Source organism: Mustela nivalis (assembly GCF_964662115.1).
Source record: "Mustela nivalis genome assembly, chromosome: 1".
NCBI lineage: Eukaryota > Metazoa > Chordata > Mammalia > Carnivora > Mustelidae > Mustela > Mustela nivalis.
In genome coordinates, this window is record NC_139020.1 from 96,522,722 (window position 1) to 96,549,519 (window position 26,798).

General features: G+C 34.5%; 1 protein-coding gene across 1 annotated transcript in view; it reads left to right on the forward strand.

The window, feature by feature from the left end:
- NAALADL2 (N-acetylated alpha-linked acidic dipeptidase like 2) overlaps positions 1-26,798 on the forward strand; it is a 756,112-nt gene that overhangs the window by 202,178 nt on the left and 527,136 nt on the right. The window contains exon 2 of the mRNA XM_082721031.1: positions 24,770-25,271. Coding sequence (XP_082577157.1) covers positions 24,770-25,271 — 502 coding nt within the window. The remainder of the gene's footprint in view (positions 1-24,769; positions 25,272-26,798) is intronic.

Genomic DNA, 26,798 nt, shown 5'->3' on the forward strand with positions numbered 1-26,798 from the left:
CGGATAAGAAATTGAAATTCAGTGTTTAAGCAACTTGTCTAAAATATAAGTCATGAAGCTGTCAAACTGTTTATGTCACTGAGTCATTGTAAAGTGTGCTATTATTTTATGTATCTTTAAGAAAGAAAAATTCCAATTTAAAAAAAAATAAACTTACTGAAAGAACTTTTTTAGGCTTCTTTACACATTTTTAAAATGATCTATCATTCTTTATATATAAAAAAGAAAATATAGATAAGTTCTTCCTGAAATACGTTACATTCAGAGGATGAATCATTTATATTTCTTTTTGACTCAGAGTCATTAATGTTTGTTTCTCCAATGCAGTACCAACCTCTGTGCCGTGAAGAGAAGTAGAGATGCAATGGTCATTAAGTTAATGCTCCATTGTTGTCTGTAGGACTTTCTTCTAAGTCAGTGACACCTATAAAGCAACTTTTGATGCCAGCATTTTCCTGGCCTATCAAAGGTATAAGTGGAGTGTTTTCAACAATGACCAGGATCCTAGTTTTTCCCAAAATGGTCTTTGCATGACCCAGTATCTTGAAACCTTAGAGGAACTATGGTTTTCTATTCAGTCCAAATAATAACTGAATTAGCACATGCAGAAACAAGTAAAAATGTGTCACATGCCACCTGGACTAGGATGATTGTAAAGACTCACTGTGAATCCAGAGATATTAAAACATGGAGGAAAAAGTCAACATCTCAGAACAGATAAGATAAGATATATTTCTTAGCTGGATAATGGCGGTTAAGTGTTCATTATGGACATACAAAATATGATTGTTAGAGAAAGTCATCATAGGGCATAATTTTCAGTTGACCAGTTGACCTGAAAGCTGGACCTGAGCAGTTAGAGGCTTCTTATCCCTTCCTCTGTCTTTGGAATATACACTACTTTGGAATATGCCCACTATTCCCCCAGGGGAACCATTTTAAAGGTTACAGATTTGAGAGAGCAATATGTTGATGAGACCATCTGGATGGCATACATGACTAAACCCATTTGAGGCCTCTATATAAACTTTTAAGATTCAGGCAGGCAGGTATGGAGATCTACTTGTCTTGAGGCTGCCCGAGGCAAGCCTCATATGAACATTCTCTTGCTTATTGAACCTGCTATCTGGGATGGTTTGCTACTTTCTTTGGTTTGTTCTTGTTTTCCATGTATGGAGGCCAATTTGTAAACCAATAAAATCATTAAAAAAAAAAAATGAGACTGGACATTTAGGGCATATTTTTTCCTTGAAAGTTGGGACTTACTTATGCCAAACTTTGTATTTCATACTAAAGAGATTTTTTACTTTAGTTTAGGAATAGGTGTCTAAAGAAAGTTCTTAAAAAGGGCAGAAATGAAACCAAATATGCTTAATTTTAAAAGATAACTCTCATAACAATGTATATGTATTTTTTTTTTTAAATTTCTGGTTCTTTTTTTTTTTTTAAGATTTTATTTATTTGAGAGAGAGAGAGAGAATGAGAGAGATCTTGAGAAGGGGGGGGGGTCAGAGGGAGAAGCAGACTCCCTGCTGAGCAGGGAGCCCGATGTGGGACTCGATCCTGGGACTCCAGGATCATGACCTGAGCTGAAGGCAGTCGCTTAACCAACTGAGCCACCCAGGCGTCCTGTATATGTATTTTTTTTTTTTATTTCTTTTCAGCGTAACAGTATTCATTGTTTTTGTACCACACCCAGTGCTCCATGCAATCCTTGCCCTCTCTAATACCCACCACCTGGTTCCCCTGACCTTCAAAACCCTCAGATTGTTTTTCAGAGTCCATAGTCTCTCATGATTCACCTCCCCTTCCAATTTCCCTCAACTCCCTTCTCCTCTTCATCTCCCCTTGTCCTCCATGCTATTTGTTATGCTCCACAAATAAGTGAAACCATGTGATAATTGACTCTCTCTGCTTGACTTATTTCACTCAGCATAATCTCTTCCAGTCCCGTCCATGTTGCTACAAAAGTTGGGTATTCATCCTTTCTGATGGAGGCATAATAATCCATAGTGTATATGGACCACATCTTCCTTATCCATTTGTCCGTTGAAGGGCATCTTGGTTCTTTCCACAGTTTGGCGACCGTGGCCATTGCTGCTATAAACATTGGGGTACAGATGGCCCTTCTTTTCACTACATCTGTATCTTTGGGGTAAATACCCAGTAGTGCAATTACAGGGTCATAGGGAAGTTCTATTTTTAATTTCTTGAGGAATCTCCACACTGTTTTCCAAATAGACCAAATATGGCTGGAAGTAGTGTTAAGGATCAAGAGAAACACAGCGGGGACAGCACAGGGTGAATTTGAGTGTTAAAAGTAGTATAGGAAACTGGATAAATGACAAAAATCTTCAAATGGTTAATGAATAAATACCAAGCATATCCTTTTATTTACCTCTTCTTTCTGAAAGTCAGTAATTTATTTTAAAATAAATACATGTTTTGGGGCATCTCAGTGGCTCAGTGTGTTGGGCCTCTGCCTTTGGATTGGGTCGTGATCCCAGGATCGTGGGGATTGAGCCCAGCGTAGGGCTCTCTCCTCAGTGGGGAGCCTGCTTCCTCTCTCTCTCTCTGCCTGCCTCTCTATCTACTTGTGATGTCTGTCAAATAAATCAATAAAATCTAAAAAAAAAAAAAATAAATACATTTTTTGATGTCTAAATATAATAAGTATTTTATTTTAGAGATTCTAAGTTAAGATGACTGATATCTAGACATAACTCGGGAACAATTGACATTATTGTACTTGAAACAATATTTAGTTTTAAAATCTATAAAACATTTAGTCAATGTCTCAAATACAAATATTTAAAAATTATTATTTATTTTCAAAGATACAGTTCAAATGTAGGTGTATAGTACAAGTAATAAGTGTGTGCAGATGTGTAATTATTCAGTATCTATTAAAGTCCCATGATAATTGGCATATGGTGTTATATAACAGTACATAATAACATATGATGACGGTAATTAAGTGCATTGACTTAAGACTTTGTCTTTTAACGACCCTTGGTGGGTACTGAATGAAAGGTAAATTAAAGGTTCATTAAGCTGTGTTCAGAAGAAAAAAAATGTTTTTAAATGGCAGATATACTATGAAGTTAAATGAATTTATTAAGATCTGTTCTTAATGTTTGTTCTTGTTTTATTTGTTTTGTTTTGTTTTGTTTTTCCCCAAGTGACAATACCCCAGAGTATTTGGAGTGTTTTAAGAAACTTAGAAAAAATTTATTTTCAATTTATTCAACATTTTGAGCTTTAAATATGTAGAACAATTGGGAAGAACACTGGAAACTTGGCTGTTTCTACATCAGAATGACCTTTAGTATGGTTTTATTTAATGTTATAGTGTCTTAAAGGAAAAGCAAAGCAGAAAGGAAAACAACAATAATGTATGCTGTGGAATTAGACAAAATATCTGCAGTATTTTTTGTGCCATTCATATTAGCTAGCATTTAAACTTATTTAAAAAACAGAATGGTGCTTTGAAGTTTGTACTGAAAGTCAGAGAAAATTGCAGATGGAAATATTTCTAACTTTGTTCCTTATTCCTAAAGGTGTCAAGAAGGTATTTAAAAATACAAAAATGTAATGAATTTGAGCTTTTTCATGTATTTACCATACTAATAGCACTATAAAGCATGTAGATAAGGGCAATGCTATTTATTTAGTACTATTATTATAAATGTAATATCAGCATTCCAATTTTTTGGCACATGAATATTTGCTAATAGAGCCAGCTGCTCTTTAAAAAAATACTTCTGATTTTAACACCCTATATTTAAGAACAGGCTTTACTTTTCTAAAACAAACAAAAAATTGTAGGGGTATGCATGTTTCTTTTGGGAGCAAACATGAGTATGTGGAAAGAGAAGGGAAGAATTATTAACTTTACCAATGAACAACACATCCTGAAGATGAAACATTTTCCTATGTGAAGGTTTCCCTGGTGTAAGTGTAGTATATAGTTTTACTTCTGTATATATTTTCGGCAACTTTTTTGACTCTAGCCTATATAGACTACCAGAACTCTTACTGGAACCAGTTTATAACATGAATGAATTTGGGCTGGAGTTAAGAGAAAGGAAATTGTATCAAAAGGCAGAGCAAGAATAATAAGGGTTTGTAATAAAGTTTTCTTTTTAAAAATAGTTTTATTAAGATATATAAATCACATACTGTAAAATTCACCTATGTGATGTATGTAATGGCCTTAATGTATTCACAGTTATATAACTATCACCATTATAAATTTTAGAATACTTTTATCACTCCAAAAATTAAGCTTCTATTCATTAGTAGTCACCTGGTCACTCCTCATTTCCTCCAGTCTTCCTGCGCCAGTACTAATTAGTCACTAATCTACTTCTTGTTGCTGTAGACGTGCCTATTTTGGACCTTTTGTATACATAGAATCTTACAATATATTGTCTTTTGTGACTGATTTCTTTCACCTAGTCTGTTTTCTAGCATCACATGTAGCATGTGTCAGTACTTCAATCATTTCCATTGCTGAGTAATATTCCCTTGTATAGGTATACTTCATTTTGTCTTTTTATCATTTCATGGGAATTTGGGTTGTTTCATCTTCGTGGTAATTATGAATAATGCTGCTGAAACATTTCTCTACAAATCTTTGTTAGATACATGTTTTCACTTCTCTTAGGTATAAACCTAGAAGTAGAATTGCTAGATCATATGGTAACCTTATATTCCATCTTTTGAGGAAGTGCCAGACTGCTTTCCAAAGCAGATGCACCATTTTACATTTCTATAGCTGTGAACCCCAGTCTTTCCACCTCCTCATCAACTTCCTGTCTGTCTTTTTTATTATAGCTATCCTGATAGGTGTGAAGTGGTGTTTCATTATCATTTTGATCTGCACTTCTCTAATGACTAATGACTTTTAGCATTTCCTCATGTGTTTATTAGCCATTTTTTAACAATTTCCTTTGAGAAATGTCTATACAGATTCTTTGCCTTTTTTAAAAAAATAGGGCTGTCTTTTTATTATAAAGTTGTAAGTGTTCTTTATATATGCTAGATAAAGCCCCTTGTCAGAAATGATTTGCAATTATTTCCTCCCATTCTGTGGGTGGTTTTTCACTTTATTGTTGATTTTCTTTGAAGTACACTGTGCTTTTGATAAAGTATAATTTATTTTTTATTTATCTGATTTTTTTTTTTAATTTACTTGATGGTACTTTTTGCAACAAAGTTTTGAGAGAAATATCAAGAAAAAATACCCTGGGTCTTAAGTATGTTAAAAGCTTTTTAAAAGTTTTTGGATATAAAGCATCTGGATTACACTAAATGTCTGGGACTAAAGCAGGTGGTGGGATATTGAAGTCAACAAAGTAGAATGAATATGTTAGCTTCTTTCTGAGGGTCTAGAAAAGGGATTCCTAAAGAACCAAAGAATACAAAAAGCCAACTTTAAAATAAGTATTATTGGGCGCCTGGGTGGCTCAGTGGGTTAAGCTGCTGCCTTCGGCTCAGGTCATGATCTCAGGGTCCTGGGATCGAGGCCTGCATGGGGCTCTCTGCTCAGCAGGGAGCCTGTTTCCTCCTCTCTCTCTCTCTGCCTGCCTCTCCAACTACTTGTGATTTCTCTCTGTCAAATAAATAAATAAAATCTTTAAAAAAAAAATAAAATAAAATAAGTATTATTATTCATTTAAGTTATGTAGGATACCCTTGATATTTTCTTTACTTGGCTTTCTGTCTTTACCATTTCATTTTTAGTGAATATAAGAATTGTAGTTTGAAGGCAGCATTTTGCATATCTCAGAAATACACAGACTCCTTTTATGTGGGTGCTATAGTTAATCTATTTTTTTAAATTTTATTTTATTTAATTTTTTTTCAGTGTTCCAAAATTCATTGTTTATGCACCATACCCAGTGCTCTGTGCAATATATGCCCTCCAATTCTACTTCTAGGTTTATACCCTCCTCCACATATGTGCAATATGTGGTGGTTAATACTCACCACCAGGCTCACCCCACCCCCTCACCACTCCCCAAACCCTCAGTTTGTTTCTCAGAGTCCACAGTCTCTCAAGGTTTGTCTCCCCCTCCAATTTCCCCCAACTCACTTCTCTTCTCTATCTCCCAGTGTCTTTTGTGTTATTTTTTATGCTTTTTTTTTTTTAAGATTTTATTTATTTATGACAGAGAAAGAGAGAGAGAGAGAGGAAACACAAGCATGGGAAGCTGGAGAGGGAGAAGCAGGCTCCCCGCTGAGCAGGGAGCCCAATATGGGGCTCTATCCCAGGACACTAGGATCATTACCTGAGCTCAAGGCAGACATTTAATGACTGAGCCACCCAAGTACCCCCAGTTAATCTAATCTTGATTTTTCTTTTAAAGTCTTGAATTCTTAAACTGGATATTATGCTATCAAAGTAGTTTTTAGGTTTCTATGTTTACCTTAATTCTAACCCTAATTTTGTAAGTTAGTGAGGCTCTAGTTTATCAGTAAGACAACTAGAACATATATATTCATGAAGTTATCTACTCCACCAAAGTTAGCAGTGTTTGCTAATATATTATAATTTAAACTTATCCAGACAGAATTAGAGCTGTCTAGTATTGTGGTTTTCTAGACAAGACATTGAAATATAGGGTATTATTGGTTATAAGAAACTAGAATGTTTGTTTTTTTTTTTTATCAGACATTCATTTGACTTACTGAATCTTTTGAATTACTGCTTATCAGGGTAGAAAGAATATATTAAAATGGGACTCACTACCTTGGATAGCCTGTGTATGTTTTTTAACTAAGCCTTGGCCCAATGCCTAATAATCTCTTCGATGCATCAAACTCTGCCAACTCCATCATTAGAACTTAAAAGAAATCATACAGATTCTTACTTAACCTTATTGTGTAATTTACAAAAGAAAATATGATTGAATTTGCCTTTAGAATGATTCTCTCTCTCTCTCTCTCTCTTTTTCAGTAGTTCTTTTCCATTCAAGGCATGAGATTGAATGTGTAAAGACAATTACAGTACTGCAAGCATAGCTCATATCCCTTAGCTTCTCCCTCAGGGTCCATTACTATAGTTGGCAGGTGAGGCAGCAGCTATCAGTAAATGGTTTCCCGATCTAACAAAGCAATGTCAATACATAATCCCCTCTCTTCCCAGTGATTTTTGACAGTGAATTTAGAGAACAGATTGAATGACTGAGAATAGGAAAATGTATTGCTGTTATCATTATAATTTAGCAAAAGGCAAAGTTCATATATACATATAATATATAATGGAAATATGAATTCATTCATTCATTTGCACTTTTCCTACCTCCCACACCGAGCCTGTGACAACCAGTAATCTGTCTCTATATCTATGAATTAGTTTCATATGCATTCGCATCTCACATGCAAGATTTCTTTATTTTTTTATGGCTGAATAATATTCCCGTGTGTGTGTGTGTGTGTGTGTGTGTGTACACCAGTTTCGTTATCCATTATCCATCAATGACTCGTAGCACTAAGGTTGTTTCCATATCTTGGCTATTGTACATAATGCTACATGATAGTGCATAAATCTTTTGGAATTAGTGTTTTGGTTTTCTCCCAATAAATACCCAGAAGAGGAATTGCTGGCCTGTATGGTAGTTCTAGTCTTTAATTTTTGAGGAATCTCCATACTCTTTTTCATAGTAGCTGCACCAATTTATATTTCCAACAACAGTATTTGAGGATTCACTTTTCTCTAGATCCTAACACTTGTTCTTTTTTGCCTTCTTGATAATAGTTATTCTAACAGGTGTGAGGTAATATCTCATTGTGGTTTTGATTTGCATTTCTCTGATGATTAATGATGTAGAGAATCTTTTCATGTTCCTATTGGCCATCTGTATTTCTTCTTTGGAAAAATGTCTATCCAGATCTTTTGCCCTTTTTTTAATCAGATTGTTTTTGCTATTGACTTGTATGAGCTCTTTATATATTTTGGTTATTAGCCCATTATCACATATATCGCTTAAAATATTTTCTCCCTTTCAATAGGTTTCCTTTTCCTTTTGTTGATGGTTTCCTTTTTTTTTGTGTGCAGAAGAATTAGTTTGATGTAACCCCATTTACTTATTTTTGCTTTTGTTACTTTTTGCATTAAAAATAAATCATTGCCAAGACCCATGTTAAGGAATGTACTGCCCATGTTTTCTTCTAGGACTTTTGGGTTTTTAGATCTTTAATCCATTTTGAGTTAATTATTGAAGTCTTTAATTCATTTTGAGCTAATTATTGCATATGGTATAAGTAAGATTGTGATCCACTTTCTTTCATTTGCCCATGGCTGTCCAGTTTCCTCAATACCATTTAGTAAAGAGACTGTCCTTTCACCATTGTCACAGATTATGGCTCCTTTGTCATAAATTAATTGACCATAAATTCGTGGCCTTATTTATGAGCTCTCTCATCTGCTTCATTGATCTATGTGTCTATTTTTGTGCCAATGCTGTACTGTTTTAATTACTATAGCTTTGTAATATAATTTGATATCAGGGAGCAGGATGCCTCTAACTTTGTTTTTCTGAAGATTATAATTTTTTAATAATTAAAGTACAGAATTAATTACATATAATATTAAGTATAAGCATGTATTCAATATAATATATATTATAAATGTCACTTAGTATAATTAAAAATGATCATAAAATTATGGAGATGAGTATACACACTTTGAGTCCTCTAAGTAAACCAGCTTTGCTAAAAGTATAAATGGTTTCAGTTTTCACTGTGTTACGTGGTTATCCTATTTCACTGTAATAATGTTCTTGATGTTAGCTTTCCTTGCTCTCTATCATCATTTTGTGAAGCACAAATCTCATGGTGACTTTATCCTGGAAGGACCCGCCCTTACACAGGTAGACCATTTCCTTTCCCATCAGTCTACACTTACTTTCTTCTAGTCCCTGGTATTTACCTTTTTCTCAATGAAAATAGTACGTTCATTGACTCTTACAGATACTCATTCCCGAATTCTTGCTTGAACTCATCTTCATTATTTCTTTAAGTGACTTCTTCATTCTCAAGCCATATCTATTTTTCAAGCTACAGCTCTAATTCCCATCAAAATTCTCCTTAATTTCAACATTACTGAATTCTTATTTTAAATCCCACAGTTACTTCTTGATTACACTTTAAGTGTGTATATAAGTTAGTTTCATCTTTGCTAATAGTTTGTAATTTATTTATTTATTTTTTATTTTTTATTTTTTATAAACATATATTTTTATCCCCAGGGGTACAGGTCTGTGAATCACCAGGTTTACACACTTCACAGCACTCACCAAAGCACATACCCTCCCCAATGTCCATAATCCCACCCCCTTCTCCCAAACCCCCTCCCCCCAGCAACCCTCAGTTTGTTTTGTGAGATTAAGAGTCACTTATGGAAGCAATTTCTTACATATTTTGATTTATATTTTTATAGCTCCAGTACTATACTATACATATTCTTATTGCTTAATAAATCTTAAAGGTGATGGTGACTGGCAGCCAATTGTAGAATGTTGACTCTGTTTTAAGAACTCTGCTAAGTATTTGGAATTTATCCATTGAATTCTCAAAGTGACTCTATAGCTATAGTCATTCTGCATGTGAGCATATATATGTATGTACCGGCTAGGAAACAGGATCTTAGAAAAACTAATCTCCTTTCCTAAACTCATGCAGTCTGTAAGTGGGTGTGGCAGTACTGGGATTCATACCCATTTCCATCCTAAACTCCAAGTGACTGACCTTTACTGTGTTACACGGTAAAATTGTTATTTTTTTCTAGTATTGTGATGTCTTTAATGTATGTATCACAGGGGCTTTAAAGGGCTTTCTGGCTCGAACTGGAATGGCAAATTTTGTTTTCAATTATTAGAATCTATATTTTAGGTATATAGTTTATTCTATCCCATTTGGTCCATTAAGTACATTATGCAACTTAATTTGACTATCACAAAAATTAGTCTGAGTCCCAAGAATATCTGATTCCAACTTTAGTAAAAATGTTTCACTTTAACTTGAAGTAATTTCTTAGAGATCTAATGAAAGTTGAGGAACAACATCAATATTATTTATAATTTTGATTTTGATTTAGAAGGAAGATAGGGAGAAGCACTTTGTTTTTAAGAACAGGAAATTTAGTAAACAATGATTGTGTTGCTTTAAAAAAGTCAAACTTGATTAGTTTTTTCTTCCCCTCCTTATTTTTAAAGAATAAATAAAAATATTTTCTTTTTTCTTTGGAACAATTTGTTCATGCTTTAGGAGCCATTTAATTAAATTATTACCTGCTGGAGCACCATCTGCTTTTGTCCTAGAAATAAGAAGCATAGCTTTCTTTTACATAGGCTTGGTAAATATGTAGAAGGTGCCAAAAAGCAATAAATATCATCAGCAGATGGACTGAGGCACTTCAATCTCCACACAGTCCGTCCTGATTGTTCTGGGCATAGCTAAATGGATTTTTCTGGATAGATTCCTTTCAAAAATGTATTATGTGCAGGAGGGGAGTTGGATTAATTTTCTCCTATAGATCTCTTCACATCCCCCCCTCCCCAAAATAGAGGACCTGATTTTGTTTTTGACTCTGTGTATGCCTGTGTTACAGACACCAGTTCTCAATGGCATAAGTAAATACCTTCAAAATGTGTTTAAGAGGCTCGAAGTTGGTAAGTCCTGGGATGGATTTTGCAGGCACTAACTCTTCATAGGCTGCTTCCTTTCTCCTTCTGTTCTTGTTTCCCCCACTTGCTGGTTACAATCTTCACATCTGGCACACCACCCAAAAGTTTCTTGGTCCACCCTCTCATTCTGGGATCTGTGTTTTGTTCAGGGAAAAGAGAAATTCAGGCACTTGTAGTGTATTTACCTTAAGCAATTACATCAGCAATATTTGGGAATTGGGGTGACTGAGTATGTTATACACGTGAGGGTGATTATTTAAATTAGTATTAATGGAATTTTATTCCTTATTAATAATCTTTGATTAATTATATGATACTCATAAATAGTACTTAAAGCACATATTTATGAATTCCCTCATTTGGTTTTCACACACACCAATCTAGTTTGACCTAAGAAGAAAAGTGGTTTGCCCTGGGGAGCATAGCTAGTAATTGTGGATCTCGTGATTCCTAGTAGTTTATAATTTTAAAACAATAGCATTTATATTTGGTTTACAGTTTATCAGCTCTCTGTGGTTATAATAGTTAGCATTATTCGTTACTCAGCTCTTAGAAATATATATTCATTACTCAGCTCTTAGAAGTATATATCTTTTAAAGGCTGAATGAGCTGAAGTAATTGCTATAAGACACATTGCTGGTAAAACAACAATTATCTTACCCTAAATTCTATAATCTCTTCAAGATGCCATGCTTATTTGTAGCCTATTATCTATTGAACAGCTGGAGGGTTCTGGATACTGTGCTAGTCTGCAAAGATAAAAGATAACTAGACAAATAAACTAAAATCAAGAATCTGAACCTGAGCAAATGAGTCAGAGGAAGAAAATGTGTAATGTGTGCCTAGAGGAGACTTGAAACGGTAAGTAAAGGATGGGAACGGAAGGTTAGGCCCAGGTATGATAAAGGTCTTATGTGTCTTGGAAAGGAGTCCATGGAATGTCATATTAGTTCAGAATAAAACATCTCATATGATTTTAAGCTGTCAAATCACCTGGTCAGATTTCTGTTTTGGAAAAATAGCTTCACTGGTCATTGGTTCTAGTTATTTATTCATTGTTGACAAATAGCCCCCAAATATAGTGGCTTTGAACAACAGCTATTCTGTTATATATGTTTGATGAAGAATATAGGCAGGTGTCAGCTAGCTTATTCTTTTGCTCCATATGCTTGTCACTTGATAAATACCAGCTGGTGGCTGCTCTGGTCTTATGTATGTATGTGTGTGTGTGTGTGTGGCACTTTGGTTTGGGTGCCTGAGCTCAGCTTCTTCTCCACATGGTTTCTCCCAGTCAGGGTAAATGGACTTCTTGGCACTCAGTGCTCCAAGAATTCCTTCACTAGAAAAGTTACTCAGGCCTTAATTAGGGTTCTCAGAAAACACTTCAGCAAATAAATATAACACTATTGTTAATCTGTATATTTAAAAACTGTCACATTTAAGTTAGATAATTGCTCTTAAGATATGTGTGTATTCCTGAAAGAGTTTGGATATAAACCTGAGGAGATAATGAATATTTAGGAATTGCAAAATGATGGGTTTAGTCCAACAAATATTTACCTAGTTAACTAATTATTACAAAATGGTGGGAAATAGAAATATGAATAAGACCTAATTCTTGGAGTCAGAGAGGAAAAGTCTATTGAAAAGAAAAATTTAGAAATTAAAATCACAAATACTGTTATCCAGTAGCTAAGAGCATGGCTGTCAAGTATATTTGGGGAAGCCACAAGCAACTTTAACGAGGCCATAGTGTGGAGACTTACACCTGCGGTGAATGTGTGAGCTTGCTCATTTTTTTCTCTCCATTTTTTTTTTCTTTCCCAAAAAACTTTTTTTTCCTTTCTCCCAAAAGGCTACATAAGGATGGAACTTATGGGAAAATGTCATACTACAAAAAATTGTTAGGAATTGATTGTGGGAAAATTGAGTGATATTCTTTTATTTATTTATTTATTTTAATTTTTAGAAGAATTAAAAATATGCCTTCATTTGATTGCTTTCTGTCACTATAGCAGAGAGGCTAAGAATACAAAATCTGGAGCCACATTAACTAGGTTCAAGTGCTGTGTGTTCATAGTGTTGTTTCTATATTAAACTTGTTTATATAATGTATAATATGTATAATATATAATATATACATAAATGCTTTTTTTAAGAACAAAAGAAAAAACTCCAGCCTAATTTAAACTAATCAAGGTCATCTACTGCTTACAACTTTGTTACAATGTATGTTCCTATCTTAATTCTGAACTTAATTTTTGTTTTCCACACTCTTATTCTCCTTTTTAGGCAAAATCTACAATATTTTCATTATTTTGAGCTTTTAAGTGTCTTAAATTACTCAGGATATGATTAAAGATCTCAATCCTTACCTGGTAAAGGATCGAGGTCTTAAAAAGAGAGAAGGTGGTAAGCAGAAAAAAAAATAATAATGCTTTTGTTTCTAAGACATATCATTGAAAAAGATTTTATGGGGGAAATATGTAGGTTATAGCTATGGAGGATGATGGGAATGAAAAATACCACCAGTCATAATAGCAAGGAAGTCTTTGTAGAAGTGTTAGGGAGAAAAGGCTTTAGTATTTCCTATACAGTGTCATACTGTGGAAATCCCAAGCAGCAGATATATTGAGTTTTACTAGTATTTTGAAGGCTAAAGATTAAGCATACTTGGCATGCTAATGCAAAACAATCTTTGGCTTGGTCATCAAGTAATCGTTTCAAATAAAAAGAATCCATTGATTATTTGTAGTTCAGGATATATCATTTTCAATACATAGAAAAAATAGAACAAACTTTGTTTTATTACTCTTCAATGAATGCCTAAGTCATTAATATTGAAATAAGAATGGGGAAGAAAAAAAAATCAAATATTGGGGAAAGAGGGAAAAAATATAAAGAAAAAGATAAAGGATGCATTGTGGGAAGAAAGAAAATGAGGAGGAAGCTAAAATTCATGTTGGTAAAGTAATAATATTTGACATTTTAAAACTGAAGTGTTAGGTGAATTTTAAAATTGTGCATGCATTATTATAATAAACTACCTTTCAAAGGTGTCAATTATATAAAAGTTCTGTTAAATGTTTTACATTTAATGTCTTTGTGAATATTGCATTTTCATGCCTTTTGCCTGACATTTAATTTCATATCAGCATTACTTTTATGTGCCATTGGAGGTCTTCCATTTTTTATAATATTCCTGTTCATAAATAAAATATAAATGACATAAGCAGTGCCTAATATAGTTTTTAGTAAATTGTAAGTTGCTTTAATTTGCCTAAAACAATTAGTGAGCATATATGTAAATTTGTAATAAAAATTAACTTCTCAAACTGTCACACAGATGTAATATATTGCTATAGTATTTCTCATCCTGTTTCTTATCTAATACATTCTTTTTTATTTAAAAATGTTGGAAATTATTAGTATTATCATACTTAAAGTAAGGTTACTTAAAGAAAGAACTTGAATTTCATGATTTAAAATAATAATTGTCACCTTTTCTTAAAGACAAAATTCCATTTTTGTATCGGTGAGAAGGCTAGAATAAAATACTATAAGAATATATCCTTGTTTAGCTTCAGATGTATGTAGTTATGATTTGGCATTTTCTTCCCATTAATGTATTCCTACTACTTAGACAAACATCATAATTCACTTAAACTAATTTTTAGCCCTAAGATTAAGTAAATTTCTATATATAATCTGTGTCTTTGAGCTACCATGCTATTAAATATAATGAATTCCTATCATTGTAGTATTTTGGGTTAAATCACCAATTTTAATTTTCTTTAGCTCATGGTCTAATTGTTCAAAAGATGAATACTAAGATTTTTACATTTAGATCTTCCTTGGTGATCTTTAGCTAAAGAATAGATTTCCAGAATTTATCCAGTAAGATTTGGAATGGCTCATATGATACGTAGTTTCACAGTAATATAAATGAACTGTACCGATGTGTTTTCCCAGGCTGCTTTCTTTCCCACCAGTTAATCACGATATCACAATATATTAACATTTTTTCCTGGTAACATCCTAAAGAAACAAGTATGAAAAGAGCAGTTTTAGAAATAAAAAGCACAGATTCTGGGTACACTAGATTATTCCCCTGGACCTCATGAAGTCTTTTTGTGTTATGATTTTAGGAAATAGCAGTACGAGTTTTAGAATAAAGCACTTCCAGTTTATAGAACCTGTTGATAGTTATTGAAGAGTGAAGATATTTAAAAAGTAAACCAATAAATTACCTTTGAACGTGTGAAAAATAGAGTGCTTAGTGGCCTCATGTAGATAACAGCTTCATATGTCTGTTCCGGGAAAATCCGAAAGCCATAGTCAAAAAAACAGCAATTTAAGATCATTCACACCAGCTGAAAGGATAAAAAATTGCTGTATATCTATCAAGCTAAGAGGCTCCTCCTGGCAGATAGCTCTCAAAGAGCCAAGTGGTGATTGTATTGACTGTTAACTCTTGACACCCTTGAAGCCCTCTTAGGCCTGTGTAAACCACACATAGTAGGGAGTAGGACATGACGGACAGAAGGGTTTTAATGGCTGGAAACAGGTCAGTAGCAGGTTGTTTGTAAACTGTAGCTTTCAAGTTCTAAGCATAGTTGTTTTGTTCTTTGTCCCTCAGCAGCAGGAGAAAAGAGAAATTTTGAAAGTGTTGCTAGGAGGAGACCATGAAGTAGAGGTTGTGGTCTTTTCCTCAGAGCAATGTACTTGGAAGCGGTTCTCCGTGATTCAAAACCACAGTGCCAGGAAACATGGATGCCTGCTGGAGTGCTGTGGAGAGGGGGCAACAGAGATCTTTTTGGGTCCTGGTGTCAGAGCAGCACCCAGAGATCTAAGGGTCAAGGCAGGGCCATTCAGATTTCATGGGCATCGAAACTCCTGGTCTTATTGTCAGATTGGTGGAGATCATTTAATTAATAAGATCTCTGAATTCATTAATATGCAAACCTTGGGTATGTCTAGAGAGTCTGAATGTTGTACTGTTTAAAAGAGTAGGTTTGGAAATTTGACAGGTTGAGTATTATACTCCAGCTACTTGCCCTTTGATAGCTATGCGAATTTGGAGAAAAGTCAACCTCTAAGCCTCATCTCTACTTTGTCTATAAAATGGTGATAATAATACCACTTAACGTATAGGATTATTTGACTAAATGACATGACATTATAAAACCTCAATGTTATAGTAAGTCCTGGCTTATTTTAAGGGGTCAGTGAATCATCTGTTTGCATTTTGTTTTGGATACCTTAATATGGGCATGTTGTTACCTCTGTTTATCAGAATCTAAGTGTAAAAGGTCAAAAAAAAAAAAAAAAAAAAAAGAGGGTCACAGATTTCTCTGACCGGATAGAGAGAAGTATCTTCGTAACATAGAAATCTGCAACCACAAGGAAGAATAACTTAGAAAAAAATAAAATTAAAAACAAACTCTTCAGCCAAGATTGACAGCCTTGTGCATTAACGAGGGAGAATAGGTGAAGGTGATGGAACTTGAGAAGACCCTGAGAGAGCCTTCTTCGCCCTGACTGCAGTGAAGCTAGAATGACATTAAAAGTCAATTATAGTGGCTTTCTTCAGCCAGACACTCAGAATTTATTCTCCTCCACCTTTCTATAATTTGTAGTTTTGTGTTTTCATTTATCTTGTGTGTGTGCATTTCTAATGTAAGCCACTTCAAATACTCTGAAGGTGAAAAGGATGTAAATTCTATGGAAGTATATAAATATTTCTACAGACTACAGAAATATTTCTATAAATAGAATTGATGACAAGGCCAAAAAAAAAAAAGAACAAAAAACAAAAAACAAAAGAGTCTAGGTAGAAGCAGATACCAAAAAGGACCAGGAAAGGAGTCCATGGCAGGAACAAAAACTGTTTACATATCACTGAGTAGAAAGAGTTTTGTGATGGTGGTTAAGACTCAGAGTGTATACTTTGTCTCATTTTAGTCAATTTTTTAAATATATATTTATTTATTTGGGAGAGAGAGAGAGAGAGCACTGTGTGGTGGAGAGCAGAGGGAGAGGGAGAAACAGACTCCCTGCTGAGCAAGGAGCCCAACAGGGGTCTCAATCCCAGGACCTAGAGATTGATTGTGACTTGAGCAGAAGGCAGATGCTTAACCAACTGAGCCACCTACGTGCACCTCATTTTACTCAATTTAAATTAATTCTTCTGCTTGCCAAATTTTGCCTGAACTGAATGATATCATTCTAGTATTGAAAAGCCTTATCATAAATACAGGAACTCAGATGAGCCCAACTAACCATTCAGTTAGTGTGTTGCACGAATTACAGGTGCACACAGGTACCAAAAGAATGGCTGGCCCACTCAGGGAGCTGGCAGGTGGTCATACATATGCAAGCGATGTAAAACAAATTTACACAAACCTTCTGGATTTCATAAAATAATTTTCCTTCAAATGGTTTTGACTGCATTTTTAAATTTATAGCTCATTAATTTGGTGTCCTATAAGCATGCTTTTTACATGTCGTTTAGTGATCAGGTAACTCAGACCTCAGAGTAAAGTTTTAGCTTGATACTCTCCTGCTTGATTATCTGCTCTGCCTAAGTTTAGCGTATTATTACCCATATAAGAGTAGGTTTTGACTCTTCTTCTTCCTAAAAATAAAACACAGATAATTTCCCTTTACTTTATATATACTCTTTATTCAATTAGTGAAGCATGAACAACAAATAATTATTGTCATTCCTTTTATGCAGTTGACACACAAAATTACAATTAAATAAGGAATTCTTAATGCATTTACAGATGCTACAGCAATTGCCAGGGCCACTTCTCAAAGCCAGATAGAAAAAAAAAATCTCATTATACTAAAAAATTAAGGAATTTTTTATAGTTTTATAGTTTTATCTTTGGCCCTGCTCTCAAGTTGAGACCATTAAAGCTTTCAACAACAAATATTTACTCCACAAACATGGGCTTTATTTATACAAACGAGGTTCATACTGAAAAATTTATGTCAAATGTTTTTAGCCTATAAGGAATGTTCTTAAATGTAAAAATTCCTCTGGGCACTCATATAGTTCACTGGCACAGCATCTAAAGTAATACTGCATGGAGGTGCATAATGAATGCCTTTTGATGATGCACTGACATTTCTAAGAAATGCCTTTGCCTCGAATCAATCTGCTCAAACCAGCAAATGATTTGACATTCAAAGCTTCAGGAAACACTATACGAACATTTTTTTTCCCATTGTACAATAAAGATTCAATCATAGAACTGTCATAGGAAATTGAGATTCTGCCTTATGTTTTAAAGTTAATCTGCCAGAGTCATTTATTTATTTTTCTTATAAAATAACTTCTACAAGTAGGAAAGCTCTTGTATGTGTTTCTAATGCTAATAAGATCTACCCAATCTCTTATATTGTTTGAGTTAAAAACACTGTTAGTATCATCTGAGCCATTACATGAAGTCAGTCACCTGGGACAAACAAGGTTTTCTACAACAAACTACATAACTCATGTTTATGATTAATTATCACTAATTCCTGAAACTCTTAAACTGAACTCTTTAATGTTAGAGAACAACTTTGGAGTTCTTTTTGTAAACAGACTAAAAAGAAATTTTATAATAACAAAATATAGAAGTGGTGGTTGTAAGTGAAATATAATCATAACTTCTATATAAATATTAGCCACATTTCTCTCTTATCTGAGCCATAGCTAATAATTAGAAGACTTCCCATTCTCAAAAATGCTTGAGTCCACTGCTCAATTTCTCATTACCTCTAGGGTCTTGTTACTGAAACTTATGGCCTCTGGAAATAATTTAATGTAATTAAGTCTGTACTTTAGAGTTGTAAGCTCCAAATTCTTCTATTCTCTTCAACTTATGTGTCTAGAGTAGCCCTTTATTAGTGGATCACCTACCTTGTATTAGATCTTGTTCTAAGCACCTTTAATAATTTATCTCATTTACTCATAGTAATGCTAAAAATACAGTGCTGTTATTTCCATCTTACAAATGTGGAATTTAAGCATAAAGATACTAAGTAACTGGTCTAAATTTCATAGCAGAGCTAGGATATGAATCAAGTAGTTTGCTTATACAGTATACTAATTTAGAGATTGAAAAAGCAAAGCATTTGCATAATAAATTTCTTCATTGTGATTGCTGAGCAAGAATATAATAGTGCTGTGACCATATTTCTAAGTGGCATTAGTAATATATAACTTTTAAATGAAATTTCTATTTAACATGTATTTATCATCTGAAATATTTGCCAGCCATTCGTTTTGTTAGGCTAGATCTGCAGCAGTCAGAGACTGCATGTTACGTATTGAAATTTCTGCCTGTTTTGTATTCATCTTTTATTTCTATATAATTTATTTAATTTCAGCCAGTGAAAATGTGTGAAAGGAAACATTCAGAAGTAACAATTTATTTTTAAACTAATCATATGCTCAGTAAGAATACAAATTCATTTTTTATCGATCTAAGCCTGTCATAACCTAGAAAAAAATACCTTTTAGTTCAACTTGTATCTGCTTTCTCTTTTGTATAAGATGATAAGTATATATAAAAGATGAATATTTTAGTATATTGAATTTTTCAAAACAATTTAGCCTTCAGTGTGGGCCTGGGTGGGAAAGGATCTCACCTAAGTGAAGAAGGGATGTTGACAACATGGAAAATACACTCTCCTTTTCACAAAATTTGCATTTTATAAAAAAGGCTAAGTGGAATAATACCAAATGTAAGGATGCTACAGATATTTCTACTTAAGGAAATGTAACAAGCTTCTATGACCTGGTCTACACCTTAAGTATGGTTGACCCTTGGAGAACTCAGGTTTGAACTGCACCAGTCCCCTTATACAAGGGTTTCCCCCCTCCCCCCCAAATACAGTGTAGTACTGAAAATGTATCTTCTCTTCCTTGAGATTTTCTTTCTTTCTTTCTTTCTTTCTTTCTTTCTTTCTTTCTTTCTTTCTTTCTTTTAAGGATTTTATTTCTTTATTTGACAGAGAGAGACAGAGAAGGAACAGAAGCAGGGGGAGTAGGAAAGGGAGAAGCAGGCTTCCCACTAAGCAGGGAGCCCAATGCAGGGCTCAATCTCAGGACCCTAGGATGGTGACCTGAGCTGAAGGCAGACGCTTGATGACTAAGCCCCCCAGGTACCCCCCTCCCCTTGAGATTTTCTTAAGGATACTTTCTTTTCTCTGGCTTACTTTAAGAATACAGTATATCCTACATCTAACATACAAAATATGTGTTCCTTGACTGTTATTGGTAAGAATTCTAGACAGCAGTCAGTTATTGGTTTAGTTTGGAGGGGGTCAAAAGTTGTACATGGATTTTCAGCTGTTTGTGAGGTTGGCACCTCTAACCCCACATTGTTCAAGGGTCAACTATATATCTCTTTTAGAGAAAGAGTCATGTGACAGATTCTAAAATCTACTGTATGTAGTTTTTTAAATTATTCAAATAGACCTAGGTGTAAAATAATATGACAGTATAAATTAGGTGAATATCAGTAATAGAAAATATATGAAGTTTGAATAGCCTAGTTATATGATCATATCTAAGACATGCTGATTTTGCTGAAAATTTCTTTTTATAATATATCTTTTCTATTATAGTTGAGAATTTGAAGTTCTGGTAAAAACACTGTTATATTTTCTACTTACCTCAGAGAATAGTTTATTTTATTTTACTTATTTTTATAGATTTATTTATTTTAGAGAGAGAGTGTGTGAGTGTGCACACTAGTGGGGAGGAGGGAATGAGAGTGAGGGAGAGAAGCAGACATCCTGTTGAACATGGAGCTGACTCCGGGGTCCCCAGGTTTTGATGTGGGGAGTGATCTCACAACCTTGAGGTCATGACCTGAGTGGAAATCAAGAGTCCAACACTAAGCCACCCAGGTGCCCAGAGCATAGCTATTTTAAGGAAAGCTGCATTCTCTGTAGCGTGGATAAAATAATTTGTGCTGACTCGAAATTGAATAATAGTACTTTCATTCAGTAGTTCAGTATTTGGGCTTATTTTTGAAGCATTTATTTTAGAAAAAGTGAAACAAAACTCTCAAGGCAGGGATTTATATGTATTTTTCCAAAAAAGCTATACTATATTCCTCAAAGCAAGGTAGTTTTAAGGATAAATGGTTTTCTAAACTTATATAAAATACATATATATATATATATAGAACACGTATATAATATATATGTAACTTGTTTTGCCATATAAATGGTTAAAATGCTTCATTGTTTATGTTCTCACATACTTATTTCCTTGGAAGTTTTCCTGAAATACTGTGGAAGTTGTTTCATCAAATGGCTCCATTTACCTTTGACCCAGTTACTGTTCTCCTAGAAGAGAGAATTTAGGATAAATTTATAAATATGTAATGGGTTCAGAAGCGGTAGTAAAGGTGTCAGGCAGATCCCCAGCATGGTGAGGACTTCATATCTGTATCTGCATTACATTCTAATTGATGGTTCTGTCTGATGTTTGAAAAGCGTTAAATTGCTGATGTACGTGTGATGGAATGCCTATTGTCAGGCTAAAAATGAAAACTCTGCCTCATCACTGCAGTTGGTTTTTAAATGATTTGTGGAGAAATGACTTTGAATGTTTGTATTAGAGGTCATAATTAGAGATCTCGTGTTTCCGTAGTAACTCCTGTGTGCCAAGTCTTCCTTGAGCATAAACCATGGTCTACAGTTTAATTTTTCAAACAACCTTTAAAGATAGAGACTCTGATTCATTAAAATGAAAAGCAGGAGAAATCTAAGAAACCACTTTGGGACAGTATCTAAATAAATTAATCAATAATGCATAAAGAGAACACTTAAAGAAGTAAACATCATAATAACATGGCCAGATAGCTGGGATTTATTGATGGTTAAGCTAAATAAGAAAAAAATTGACTAGTGTACAAAATTGCAGTATTTTATAATATATGTTAAAATAGGTTGAATTGTGGGGTATTTAATATTACATTACTGCCAACTTATTAATCTCATATTTTTATAAAACCACAAATCATTTAAAGAAAAATGTACCCGAACATCACTTTTCTTAGTCTAAAGAATAATTCACCTCTGGATCTCAGTTTCCTCTTCTGCTTTAGGAATTTTCCTCTTATGTGTATGGATTTTAGCAAGTCTTTATTTCTGCTACTTTCAAGTTTTTCCTATCCTCCAGTATTTTCTTTTACCATTAAAAAAAAAAAATTAACCAAGTGTGATTTGGAGCCTTCCTCTACCATTTAATAAATTATCACCTGAAGTAGATGAATAACTATTACTAAACCTAATTATTACTCTCTTTTTCTGTCTGTCTTGGTATGACCGAATATTCAAAGGTTGTGCTTCCTTGAATCATTTTGGAAACTAGGCTAAGCTAAAGGGAAGAAGGGAGGCTCAATGGGAGATGGCCTGAAAAATCATTCCAGAGGCTATTATGACATATAGTATCAAATAAACACCTCATGATAACAGTTGGTGTGTCATGCAGTGTTTTTCTCTTTTGTCTCTACATATAGACTAAATGTAAACAACTAAATCACAACTAGCATATATATGTATGAATGTCCATGGTGAATATCATAAACCTACCCCTCTCCATGATGTCTTACAGACCCATATAATTTCTTCTGCATTACTAAATTCATTTTTTCCAACAATCCTGCCTAATCCTCTCTCCTCTAATACTGGGGATGTTCCTTCTAAATATAGCCTGTGCAACACTCAATGTATGTTTTAGGTGCACCGTCTTAATCTAATGAAAACATTATGAAGTTTATATTATTACCATGTTCGTTTCATAGATGAAGACCATAGGTTGCACAGAAGCTAAGCCTTTTGCCCAAAGTCACGCTTTCCTAGCTTTTTTCTCTGAATCTCTGGCCCATGCGTTCCTTCTTTGTAGATAGTCTGCTGGTAGTTCTGGATTTTTTCAAGTGCCCATGCTCTCTTCATTCTCATTCCTCTGTGTGTTTGTAAATCTTCCCATTCCTGATTGTCATCCTTTTACCCACCCTGGCCATCCCTAGTTCACTCTTCCTCCTTTGCCAGAAGTATCTCAGAGATCACTTTCTTGGGGAACATTTTCCCATAGTCTATGCTACAGCCAGCCACCCCTGAGTCTCCCTGGCACTGGGCATTTTTTATTTAACATATAAGTTCGTTCATGCATTTATCTCTTATTGAATAGTTCTTTACTTGAGGACTAAGGACCCATTTATATTTGTTTTCATTGCCTATCCCAGAACCTGTCATGCATTACTTCTTGTTATTGAGTCAACTCTGGGTAAGAATGAATCCTAGATTATGAGGTAGCAGAAGAGATATTTAGACAGAATTATAATTTTTATTTTTTAAGATGAATATTTAATTATGTTTGAATTCTCTGAAAAGTTCAGAACGTTTTAATTAACATGGACCTATGCAAACCCAGATTAGGGTTGTATATACCCATGATTCTGTGTGTGATGCCACTCCCTTTCATGAAGTCCCTGTTTGTATCTTTTTATTAGAGTTTATTTAATTACTGGCCCTAAGGCAGTTAGATAATCAGTTGTCTGTTGAGCTCTGTTCTTCACCCACCACAGTGGGATGCATAGAAAAACCATAAAACATAGCGAGGGACCTTAGAATCCAGCTGGGATGACAAATCTAATACACAGAAAATTTAAGTATAAATACTCCTAATCTGTAGCCATAATACACCAGTGGGTTACTGAATACAGACTAAAGACCACTTGTAGTTAATTAGCCCAGTTAGCTTAATACCACTCTGCAGGATATAACAAACTGTCATCCAAAACTGTGTAGGGGAGAAAATCTCCATCTGCCACTCCTCTAGCAAGGTTATGAAATCAAGCTCTCCTAGCTGGCATAAGGCTTCCCTTTTTGGATGGATGCCATCACAGACTTTGATTTAAAGTTCAGTGATCCAGGCCAATTCATGTCACTAGGTTCACAGAACATTTGGTCTTCTGTGGTAGCCTTAAAGTTTCCAGTCCTTTTGATAACGCATGACGAGGTAACCATACCATATTTTGCTTCTTGTATTTCAATAGTGTTCCTATCCATTGAGTTTTTATTTCTGTTCTACCCTGAATATCTTTTTAAATATAGCTCTTATAAATCATCCCAGAGTCTTTTTTTTTTCTTCTTTCACTTACTAAACCACAGCTTTATTGCTTCTGCCCTTAGTTTTCCTTAAAAGTGATTTTGACAATGTGTAAGCTTAAATTTTGCCTTCATTATAATATATTATCCTCAATGCACTTGTACTGACTTTTTTTAGTCTCCTGAGCTTCAAAGGAATGATTGTGTGTATGTCAATTTTATGTTTTCTCATAGTTTCTCCAAGGATCTTCTACTTCATGCTACTTTTTTTTTTTTTTTGTCTTTTCTTCCTATTGTAAACATCAACAGCAAAACAGAAGATTAAATAATTAATGAATATATGGTTTTTCTATAGGGACAATATATTTCTCCTGATTATAATCACTGAAATTTTATGGGCATCTAATTTGGATTGCTGCTTACTTTTGTTTTCACCATGGTGATTTTCATTATTATTTGTTTTGTCAACCTTAAAAGTAAACAGTCAATTATTTTATCTGCAAATGGTTTTTTTCTTGAATAGCAGAGGAATTGCAATTCAGGACCTACAAACTTTGGCAAACCATAAGAAAGTTTGGAGATCAGTGGAGAGAACTGTTGCTTTACTGAGTAAAAGAAGGATGCGAGCGCTGCTTTGAATGAAAAGTCAATTGAAGCAAAGTGAGAGTTCAGTGGTGATGGGTTCTGGTTGGCTGAGTTGTTGTATTTTCTTACTTGCTAGGCTTGTTGCCCAACAGAGAGAAAATTTTCCTTTCTCCTGCTGGTGTAATAAAGTAAGCTTCTTCGAGTTGGGAATGTAAGATATGTCTCTTTCTGTTGGGATGTGTCATTGGCTGAGGGCAAGGTATGAGATCTCCCCCTTCTGATCTCCCCACTCCAATTTAAATGAGTCTCTTTTATTTTATTTTACAGCTTATTTTAAGAAAACATGCTTCCCTTATTTTCACAGGTAAAAAGATGGCCTATCAGAAGGTGAATGCAGATCAAAGAGCACCAGGGCATTCACAGTACTTAGACAATGATGACCTTCAAGCCACTGCCCTAGACTTAGAATGGGACATGGAAAAGGAACTGGAGGAGCCTGGTTTTGACCAGTTCCAACTAGATAGTGCTGAGAATCAGAACCTGGAGAATCCAGAGACTGCAGATCTCAATCTGGATTCCATTCAACCAGCAACTTCACCCAAAGGAAGGTTTCAGAGACTTCAAGAAGAGTCTGACTATGTTACCCGTTACACAAGATCTGCACCAAAGAGCAACCCCTGCAACTTTTGCCGCCTTTTAAAAGTACTTTGCACAGCCATCATTTTATTTATTTTGGGGATTTTGATAGGCTATTATGCACATAAAAAATGTCCTTCAAATGCTACATCTTCAGCAACGCTTGATCTTCAGTTATACCAAGAGATTCTCGAGACAATCCAAGCAGAAGATATTAAAAAGTCTTTCAGGTAAGTGGAGAAGAAATGGATGTTGGTGGGATGCATTTCCTGGGAAAGATATCTCACAGGAAGTATTGAGTTTATGATTTTGCCATGGTTTAAGATTAGTCCAGCAAGCTGAGTAACAAAGCTTACCAAAATACCCTTCACAGAGTGGGTGCACATTTCAAATTTATGATACTATAATATGAATTTATGATGCTGTTTTATTAATTGATTATAAGAACCACAACTACTGTGGAGACTAAAATATTCCAGGCATTGCATATTATCCCTCTTGGGAAGCCCAGGTAGGCCAAATTGAGATGCAAAGACAGCTGGATATATGTGTAATAAAAACTAGGGCATTAGCCATATGATTGAAAATTTTAATGACACCAGAACAAAATAAACTTCATTTATGAGCTGAAGTAACTGTCTCTTATGGTTAAGAGCTAAGATAAACACAGATAGTATTTGGTTTCCTGCATCCTTGGGCTTCTCAGTGAGCACTTTTTTTTTTTTTTTAAACATCGGGTTCCAAAAGTTCATTTGTCTCTCTAGTGTAAGTTTGTACATGACCTCTCTAGCCAGAATGTGTTGATTTTTAAGTTAAATGACCAGAAAATATTCTTTAACCAGCATTATTCTGAGTTCTTGGGAAAAGTTTCACTATTGCCATATGACTAGTGGGTAACTTGAAACTTTTGTTGCATTGCAAAGGTTATCTTGAAACTTTGGTGAGTTGTTACATTTTTAATGAAATGAAGAATTGGAAAGCAGCTTTCCCGTGTATTTTCCATATGTGCCAAGAAAGGACAGTCCTAAGTGAATCATGGACATAGAGGCATGAGAGGGATACTGCTTCCCCAGGATAGTCTTGCTGTATTACATGCACTCATTACTGCCAACGTGTTAGCATATGTGCATTTTTAGGGATCTTCTAGGGAACATAACCACTGAAAATGTATCATTGAATCTATGTGCTGGAATATCATGTGTATTGATGTTAGTGAATTATTATTTTCTTCCTAAAGATCACATCTGAATGACTAATGCCAATTTGTTTGCTGTACCCTTCTATGTCTGCTATTCATTGTTGCATAAACAGGTAATATGCAGATAAGACTTTCCATGATATTTCCCTATGTAAAATTGTTTATATAGAATTGAGCTGAGAGCTATCCCATTATCTTATAAAGAGTAATTGTAACAGTCATGCTCTAACAGACAACAGAAAACTCTCTGAATATTTAAAGCAGAGGGCACTGAAAGGAGAGAAATTACTCCATCAAAGATAAAAATCTGAGAGGGCAGTCAGGACAGTGAGGCAGCCCAAAGAAAAGAAGCCATTACTAAGCCTAGGCTGAAGAGACAAAGGGACTGGGGTAACTTGGTGGAAGCTGGAAATTTCTATATACACAAATGCGGGGGGGAAGATGTAGCTTTAGCTACTGAAGGCAAAGAGAAAGTAAGAAGTACCACAGCTTCTCCATTTCTGCTGTTCTGTAGCATCCTACTGGTTGTCCCACTGGCTGACCCCAGCAGGGTTACTGC